Genomic DNA, 9,695 nt, shown 5'->3' with positions numbered 1-9,695 from the left:
ATATAGAATCATTTTTTGGTGTCCATTCACATATGAGTCTGCAATAATAAGCTGACAGTGGTTTAAGTTGATCACTAGAAAAATGTTACTATAAATACTGTAAATTTAAAATGACAGTACATTACAATGTAAGTATGGCTCATGTTTGAATTCATGTGGCCAAAAGATGGCACTGTTAGCAAAGTTTCCATAAACGAGGGCAGTGAAATGTGCGAAGTCTACTCCTTTGCCCTTTGGAGCTCTTTCACAAAGAAATACACTGAAGATACACACAGTGACAGCTAATTCTAAACAACGTCTTTCCAGAAAAAAAAAATCCTGTTGCATTAAATGCTCTGCATAGCAGATATGGATCACAATCATGTACATTCTTGTAACACGTGTTGGTTAAATTTGACCAGAAAATTGACAAAGATTGAAAACATAAATCTGTGATTAGTAAAAGCTTAACAGTAATCTGCCACTGTAGGTGGCCTGCAAAACACTGAGGCATCAGAAGTACGTCTCAGCAGGATGCTTTTCAGGTAGATCAAAGCTGGGGCTGATGACAGCGATGGGTGGATTTCCACCTGGTCCTCCCCTCTCGTAGTACGGCATGTTTGACTTTTCATTCAGCGCATACGGTGTGAGGGACAACTTTAATTTCTGCACGAGAAATGAAGTAAAATTATTTCCACACAGCTTGATTATATATGAACATGTGCGTGAGTACTACACTATATTGCTAAAAATATTTACTCGTCTGACTTCAGACATATTTGAACCGAGTGACATCCCATTCTTAATCCATAGGGTTTAATGTAAAGATATAACAGCTTCAACTCTTCTGAAAAGGCTTTCCACAAGGAATGTTTATGGGAATTTTTTGGCCATTTTTCCAGAAGCACATTTGTGAGGTCAGATGCTGATGATGGACGAGCAGGCCCAGCTGACAGTCTCCGCTCTAGTTTTCAATTTCAATGCTGTTCTATTAGGGTCAGGACTCTGTGCAGGCCAGTCAAGTTCTCCCACACCAAACTCACTCATCCATGTCTTTATGGACCTTACTTTGTATATGCAGGCATGTTGGAACAGGAAGGGGCCACCCCTAAAATTGTGAGCATGAAATTGTCCAAAATGTCTTGGTATGCTGAAGCATTAAGAGTTCCTATCGCTGGAACTCAAGGGCCAAGCCCAACTCTTGAAAAGTACCCCACACAATTATCCACCAAACTGTACGCTTGGTGCAATGCAGTCAGACAAGTGGTGTTCTCCTGACTCTACAGAAAGTTGGTGACCTCTGTGAACTATGTGCCTCAGCGCATCCACTGACACCACTCTGTGAGTTTACACTGCCTACTACTTGTTGCTGTCGTTCCCAATTGCTTCCATTTTGTTGTAAGACCACTAACAGCTTTAAGACCGGACTCACTGCATAGGTGGCATCCTGTCACAGTACCACACTGGAATTCATGGTGCTCCTGAGAGTGATCCATTCTTTCACAAATGTTCGCAGAAGCAGCCTGCACACCTAGGTGTGTGATTGTATACACTTGTGGCCATGAAAGTGATTGGAAGACCTTAATTGAATGATTTGGATGGGTGAGTGAATACTTCTGGCAACATAGTGTCTATGCATGTGATATGTACATCACCTCCATGATGGAGCCAGGCAGCACCCACAAAGTGTGAATGGCACCCAGAGGAATCCAGATGATGGAGGCCAAAGCAATGATCCAGCCGACCCCCTGACCCCAGGGAGGGAAGACGTACTCCCCATAGCGGGCAGGTTTGAATTGAATGATGGAGAAAATCAGGATGACCTGTATCAAGGAGCAAACAATTTAAGTTTGGATTTAAGTTTTAATTATTTCAGATGAAAATCTACATTATATTCATGTGAATAAAACAAATGCCTGTTAACATACAGTGATGAGCACAGGAGCAACTATAAGCCAACACAGTCTGAAGAAGATGTTTGCTTTGTGTCCATTCATCTCCTCCAGGTTGGCTGAAAGTCTTTTTACACCTGCAGATGGAGAAGTACTTTGGACCAACCTTTACTTGTCAATAAACATCTGTGCACATTTTATTTGCATGCTGGCAGATTAGAGACTCTAATCGCTGTTTGATTAGAGTGAAACTCGGATACTACACATGGCCATAAAATGTGTTAAGATACTGCCAAAAAAGTGCTACATCATTCTAAGTGTGCAATGAATGAAACACATGTCTCTCACCATAAATCCAACAGGTGGCCATGACCTCAAAGAATGCCAGAAACATGATGGATACTATGGCAGTGTAATGATCCATCAGCTGGAAAACATAGATTCCCACCTGGACAAAGGCATACTCTTTAGGACAGCAAGGAAGGGAAAATGAGCACCCTTCAATATCTTTTTTATTTGGTTCAAATTCAAGCAGGAAATACAGTTTGTACCTGCATGACACAAGGAATTCCAAAGAGGCAGGCTACGAAACAAACCGCAAGAACAAACAGTTCCTTTTTCTTGAAAACGTGAATCACGTCTTTGTAGAATTGATCCATGAGGCTGGTGACCATCACTTCAACCATTGCAAACTGCAGTGTGGGAGTGGGACATCAGAATTTCGTTATGAAACACTATGCAAACATGAATTCCCATCCTGAGGTTACCAGTAAAGTACCTCACTGTCCAGTCCGAGGCAAAGCAGCATAAAGAAGAACAACACTGCCCAGAGCTGAGCCACTGGCATGTTGGCAAAGGCTTGCGGGTAAACAACAAAAACTAGTCCTGGACCTGTACAATAAGACACGTAAGATGTCAGAGCAGCATTTATAACTGAACAAGCAATTCTTCTTAATAACAGATGACTGTGACTTTATAAAAATATTTCAATCAAATTTGTGTTACTGTAACATTATTGCAATATTATTGTAACATATTGTCCAGATCAATAATCTGTAAAGACAAGACAATCCTTCTTCAGCTCCAACCTTACTTTATGTCCCCATTCACCTACACTGCTCAAAAAAAATAAAAAATAAAAAATAAAAAATCAATCAACACTTTTTAATCAGAGTACAGAATCATAAAATGTGGTTAATTAAACTTCTGAGAGATTATATAAGAGTCAGAGGGGGTGTTAATCAGCTTCAGCTGCTTCGGTATAACTGAAATTAACAACAGATGCACTAGACGGGCAACCCCCCAAACAGGATGGTGTTACAGTTGGAGGCCAATGAGGTTTTTCTACCTCCTTATATTTTCTCACTGATTTTTTTTCCCCCCATTTTCTATTTGGCTTGGGTCAGTGTCACTGCAGGTCGCATGAGGCAATGCCTGCACCCCACTGAGGTGTCTGCTGCAGGACGGCACATCAATGCGTACCATTTCCAGCAGGTTTGCTGTGCTGTGTTAAATTCTGCCCTCTGTGGGTTGATAACTTTCCCTTCAACTGAACAATGTGGAATCTTTTCATTCCTAACACATTACCCAGCCCATATCAGTATCGATATCTAGCATAATTTCTTTTTTTCCCCATTGAGGTCGGATGTGTTTTCATAGTGTTCCTTTCATTTTTTTTGAGCAGTGTATTTTCTTATCACTTATTCCCATCTGACATTAGGCAAAGTGGAGGATAGATCCTTTGAGAATAGACTCACATACTAATTTAAAAAAGAAATCACTCACAAACAGTCATCCCTTTTTTTTCTTACCATCCACAGCCAGATCACTGACAGGAATGCCCTGCAGGTATGACATATACCCAAAGGCAGAGAAAATGACAAACCCTGCCAGGATGCTGGTTATGGAGTTGATAATGGATATGCTCAGTGTGTCCCTGTGGGGAGACAAGACATCTTTTAAATCACTAACAAGAAATCACAGCTATTTTCAAGAACTGGCGGTCAAACATTTACTTCAAAATGTTGTTGTTGAAGTCATTGTAGCTGGACATTGCCATGAGCGAGCCAAAACCAATCCCAATGGAGTTAAAGATTTGAGCCGCAGCATTCACCCACACCTGAAACACAGACCACTGCTAATCAGTACCAACACAGATTATCAGTAATAACACGACTCTCCCCGCTGCTAGAACAGTTAGGGTACTCCTCCAAAGCTACTACTCATTTCTTCTCTTGTTTCTTACCTCTACTGAGAGCAGCTCATCCCACACAGGCACAATGAAGAACTTTATCCCCTCTAATGCTCCAGGAAGCTGTGCATTATTGATCAGCAGGGCAATCAGAATAACATACGGGAACAGGGCAGTAAAGTACACCACCTGCACACAGAAAATGTATATATGGTATTAACTGTGGTCCAGTGCTCCACTTTCTTTCTTTTTTCTTTTTCTTTTTTTGCTCAGGTCTCAGTTTCTCTCTCACCTTGCCTGTTGATTTCACCCCCTTAAAGATGCAAAAGTAAATGAGGATCCAGGCCAGAATGAGAATGAGGAAAAGATCCCACCGGAGCACTCCTGTATCCTCTACTCCACTAGTCTGCTCTAGCATCTTATATCTGAAAGGTGCCACAGTAAAAGAAATTAGAAAAACATTAATATTCTGAGTGCCCAAAGGCATGCCTTAAAGCTAAACACATGGGCCAGATTCAAAAACACTGTCTGTCCTGTTGTGAAAAAACATTCAATCCAATCAGATGTCAGGAAGTCATTAAAATAGACCTTTTGACATATCTGATTCAGTGTTTGCAGTTTCTTGCTTTTTAACCATACAAGTTAATTTGATATCCACTATAAGTATGTATCTTCAGAACAGTTTTTTATTTCTCTACAAAAGGTAAAGATGTGCATTCATGTGGAAAATTCTACATTCAGAGGTTAAACAATATGGGTTTGATTTTCATGCATGTGAATATTTTTCCTACTTGTACACTTTTATACTTTTATCTCACAAGTTACTTTCCTGTAGAATGAGCAATACTGCATAGTACAATTGAAACACACATTCAATTCAGTTCCATTCACTTAACATGGACTCATCAGATGAGAGGAGGCACTTGGCAACAGTGGGAAAAAAAAAACTCCCAAACAAGGCTCAGGGAGGAGTGGCCATCTGCAACGACCGGTTTTGAGGGAAGGGAGACAGAACAGAAGAATCAGTGTAGAAGAGAGTCACAGTTTAACAATAAGTAATCATTAAATGAAGGATGGTGTATAAACACACAATGAGGGAGTGAAGAAGAAACATTTAGTGCACCATGGAAAGCCAATAGCAACCTAGGCATATTGTAGCATAGGTAAGGGAGGGTGCAGGGTCACCTGATCCAGCCATAAGTATAAATTTTATCAATATGGAAAATTTTAAGCTTAATCTTAAAAGTAGAGCGGGTGTCTGTCTCCCAAATCCAAACTGGGAGCTGGTTCTGCTGAAGGCTCTGCTTCACATTCTACTTTTGAATACTCCAATGCACATATGCAAATACTTTTAATAAATAGGAACCACAAGTAAATTAGCCATCTGAGAGCAAAGCGCACTTTTGCCTGATTATTCAAGACCTTGTATATTAGGAGACAGTTTTGAATTAAATTGCAGATTAAACTGTCATGACTGTGTGCTGTCAGGCAGGACTCACGGAGGCAGAGGAGAACTTAAGATACTCGGTTTAGCACAGAAAACGAACTACACTGGGAAAACAAATAAACTAACAGGCAGGCAAACGAGAAAACGGAACACACAGTGAAAATGAGGGTGAGCAGCCACAACAGAGAGCAAAGGAAAACACAGGGCTTATGTACAAAGGGAGTAATCAGGGAATGGGAAACAGGAGGGAGACACAGCTGGGAGAGATTTGGGCTAAAGAAACAGGGGGCAAGTAAAACTGAACACACTGACATCAGACATGAACCTTCAAAGTAAAACAGGAAACAAGAAACAATTTACAAAGATGCAGACTTGACACTGAACTAAATCTAGAATAATAATCAAAATAGAACCAGAACATGAATCATAATACAGAAATATACCAAAATATAAGAAACTGAAAAAGCTGTGTCAAAATGATCCAGATCCGTGACATAAACAAGGAGCCAGTGAAGAGAAGCCAACACAGGAGAAATGTGTTCTCTGTTTCTAGCTCCTGTCAGCTGCAGGATTTTGGATCATAAATTTAATAAGTGGTTGACAAACACATGGATTCAAGTAACTTGAACCCACATTCCTTTCCTACGCTTATCCATTAACTGGAGTGAAATGAGTTAATGAGTTTATAAGTAAATCTGAAAATGTGAGGTCTTAATCTGCTGTTTACTGCAAGATTTTCACTGTGAGTAAGTTCTTTCTGAGAATCTTTCCCTTGCTAAAACTAGAAAGTGAAACAGATCAAAGCCAATAAAGGTGACATGTGTCTTAAGATTTATCACACTTCAGTAAAATATTCTATCAGTTTGCTCATTTCTTATCTGTGACCTTCACTTTGATAGCTCTCACGTGACTCTGATAGGTTGTACATCCAGTTACAGTTGTTGTTGTATCAAGTTTTTTTTTTTTGTTTCACCTCTGACATAATCCCCAGAAGTTACCTTGTGTAACCAGTTCAGTCTTTTTAAAAATTACTTTAATTTTATAATGCTGCTCAAACTCAGTCATTATTTAGTTGGATTTAATAATCTGCAGAAATAGTGATCACATCCAATGAAACATACTTGAAGAACTCTTGGCTAGCTGTGGAGGAGTAGCTGCTGTTGGTAGCATGATTGGTGCAGTTAGGTGTGTTCCAAGTATTGTTGCAGTTTTGCCATGGTAGTGGTGCCTGGAAGGAGCTGAAGAGGTAATAGAGAGCCCAGGTGATGACGACATTGTAGTAGGTACACATAATGAAGGAGATGGCCACCGATGCAATTCCCACTCCTGAGGTCAGATAAAACATGCATCAAAATAAATTTCTCCGCTATACATTTTTAACACTGGACACCAAAATTTAGTCAAAGCACCTTTTAACAGTGGGCAGACAGTAGCCAGAGCAAGTACAGGACCTCTCCTTGTGTACTGCCCCACAGTCAGCTCCATGTAAAGCAGAGGGATGCCCAACACCACCAGCATGAGCAGGTATGGCACCAGAAAGGCACCTGCCAAGAAGTAATAGTGAGTTAAGCACATTTTCAGAAAGAAGGCCAAGACTGTGGTAGTTTTATGACATCATTTAAACTTTAACTTTGGCACACATGAATTACTGTCAGGCAAAGTTTGACCCCATACAAATATTAACGATTCTGCAAAATTTGCACGTATAAAGCCAGATTATAGTATGGGTTTATGAAGCGCCATGCCTCATTAAAAACAACAACAACAACAAAACAAAAATCAAATTAAAAAAATAGTTTGAAATCACACTCACTAACAACACAACACATACAGTCAACCTTTGGACCCCATTTTTAGTCCTGTGTGTGCAGGGATTACAGAGAGCGGCACATTACCACAGTTCTGTTCGAAGATGTAACAAATGTTTGATTTCTCACCTCCTCCACTCCGGTAGCAAAGATAGGGGAACCTCCAGACATTGCCCAGACCTACAGCACAGCCGATGCCGGCCAAAGTGAACTCTATCTGTCTGCTCCACGTTGGCCTGGTGGGCTCTTGATCTGTGTCTGCTCCTTGTGTCAACATTGTTGCTTGCCTGGGCCTAAACTCCATGGACAGCTGAGCCGGATTTAATTGTCTCTGGGTGATATAACCTCCCTTTTTTATGATCATTAATGATTAGCTTAGCAGAAACACATTAGTGTATAAAAGCTCAGAGGGCTCAGAAAGAGAGGAAAATTTGACATTTGTTAATAGGTGCGTGCTTTGATTGACTGTAAAATAGAAACAGAGGTAAAAAAAAAATGCAGAATTTTATTTTCAAAAACTGAACTACCTGAAAACACCTAGCCAGCCAATGTAAACAAATAAATCTAACTCTTATTTATGGATGTGGACTCACTTTATATTTTATTTAATATCTACATGAGCTCTTATCTTATCTCTTATCTTACTAAATAAAATATAAATAAAGTAAATAAATAAAATGTGAACAAAAAAAAGTCTTCTGTGAAGTTTTTTACATGTGTAAATTATGCAGCACACAAAACAAATATTTAGGAATTTACATAATTTATTCTCAACAGTATGTGCTCTGACACAGATTTCAAATGGAGTCATGAAGCCCAAACAAATCATGTTCCTGTACACTAACCTTAACCCAGCATAGTCAGCACACAAAGCAGTGGTGACCTGAAACATGTAATCATTCGCAAAAACAGCAAGAAAAATCACACAGCTTTTCAAAAAAGAACCTTCTTTCTTAAACCCGTGTGCCAGTTAAATGTTGATTGAATTCCTGCATTTTCCCATGTTACGCATGGAAAAATATATTTCTAATGTTGACATTTTAAAGAAAACATGTTCTCTACTTGTGTAAAGTGGAAACAAGCACCAAAATAGCATAGAATATACAAACATGAGTCTCCTAACAAAAGCATTTCAAGTGCTTGAACATTAAACACATGCTCTGCCGATCACAGTATAAACACTACTATGCAAGCAAGATTTATTGCATCATGACATCAGACAGTTGGGGAAAGAGCTAGTGTGAAGCATCCCCCAGGGATGTGGGTTAAAAAGAAAACACATCCTGCCTGCAGAGAAAGGGTGCAGCAGTAGACATAACTGGTCCACAAACCCTCAACCTGTGTGGTACAGCCAATCTGGAGGCAGGAAGATGGTGCAGTGTTAAGCAGTATCACTGCAGAGGATGGAGAACACATACACAGAAGCACAAACAGATTCTGTAAATTATTTCCTGTTGTGATGACATACAGAGAGTTTGCAAAAGCACAAACTTAAAACTGATGAAAAGTAATTCCAGGATGTCAGGCATCAAGCAGCTGCAGGCCATGCTAGTCACGTTTGGTTTTCTTTTTATTTTCTTGTAATTTATTTTCTTATAATTTTTGGTTTTCAATTTTCATTCATATTCAAGAGCAGCTTTAGTTTATTTTCACTTCTGTTCTGTTAAAAAAAAACCATTATTTTTCATTGGTTCAAATATTTGTTTGTTTTTTAGTGTTTAATTGTACTGGTGTCTGTGTAATTTCAATTTATCAGGTTATGTGGGCAGGCTATATACCACGCCAATGCCTAGACAGGAAAAGAAGTCAGGGTTTCAACAGTAAAAAGGCAACCCTGCAGGGCAAGTTTTGGTACCATTGTACTTCAGTAATGCTCTGAGGTATTGCAACAATCTTCTGCAAGGGTGTGGCATACATGGTATCTCTATGGTAGGTCAGCACTCCCTGTGGCCTGTTTCTACCCCCAGAGAGTTAGTACCCTGTGAGTCTGCCTTGTTCTTTTGTATTGTAGCATAGTCTCTAACATGTATGACAGCTATATGGAAAACATACCAATGTGAGAAACTTAAAAGTTATTCTAATTAAATGTATCAATAGCAGTTACAAATGAAACCTTAGTGACACTAAGATCAAGCAGCATTATTCTTTTACATTAAACCAAAGGTAAACTAGGCCTTTTGAGGAAGCCAGTTCATTTCAGACTGATGAAATAGTATCTTACAATAATACAGTGGAATGGCTTCTTTATTACAAAAAATAAAAAATAAATAAATAACCTTGACAAAGTATTACAGCAGGACTCCAATTTTAAACAGGCAAGCAGGAGGTGTAACTGTTACCTGACGGCACCTACAGGGGGGGTTAAAATACTCATGAAC

At 39.4% G+C, this 9,695-nt stretch overlaps 1 protein-coding gene across 1 annotated transcript; it reads right to left on the bottom strand.

The window, feature by feature from the left end:
* Window positions 1-306: 306 nt before the first annotated feature.
* si:ch211-283g2.1 (sodium- and chloride-dependent GABA transporter ine) lies at window positions 307-7,885 on the bottom strand. The gene is made up of 13 exons (XM_005928453.2): window positions 7,447-7,885; window positions 6,919-7,053; window positions 6,631-6,835; window positions 4,355-4,487; window positions 4,117-4,251; window positions 3,887-3,990; window positions 3,683-3,807; window positions 2,650-2,762; window positions 2,423-2,563; window positions 2,220-2,319; window positions 1,908-2,008; window positions 1,635-1,802; window positions 307-645 (listed from the first exon to the last, which is right to left on the bottom strand). Exons 1-13 carry the CDS (start codon window positions 7,679-7,681, stop codon window positions 493-495), a joined length of 1,848 nt encoding a protein of 615 aa, XP_005928515.1. The 5' UTR covers window positions 7,682-7,885; the 3' UTR covers window positions 307-492.
* Between the last annotated feature and the right edge of the window lie 1,810 nt (window positions 7,886-9,695).

This window comes from Haplochromis burtoni, unplaced genomic scaffold, assembly GCF_018398535.1.
Source record: "Haplochromis burtoni strain Fernald_Lab_line unplaced genomic scaffold, NCSU_Asbu1 Contig_115, whole genome shotgun sequence".
NCBI lineage: Eukaryota > Metazoa > Chordata > Actinopteri > Cichliformes > Cichlidae > Haplochromis > Haplochromis burtoni.
This window is presented reverse-complemented; position numbering and strand designations above follow the sequence as displayed.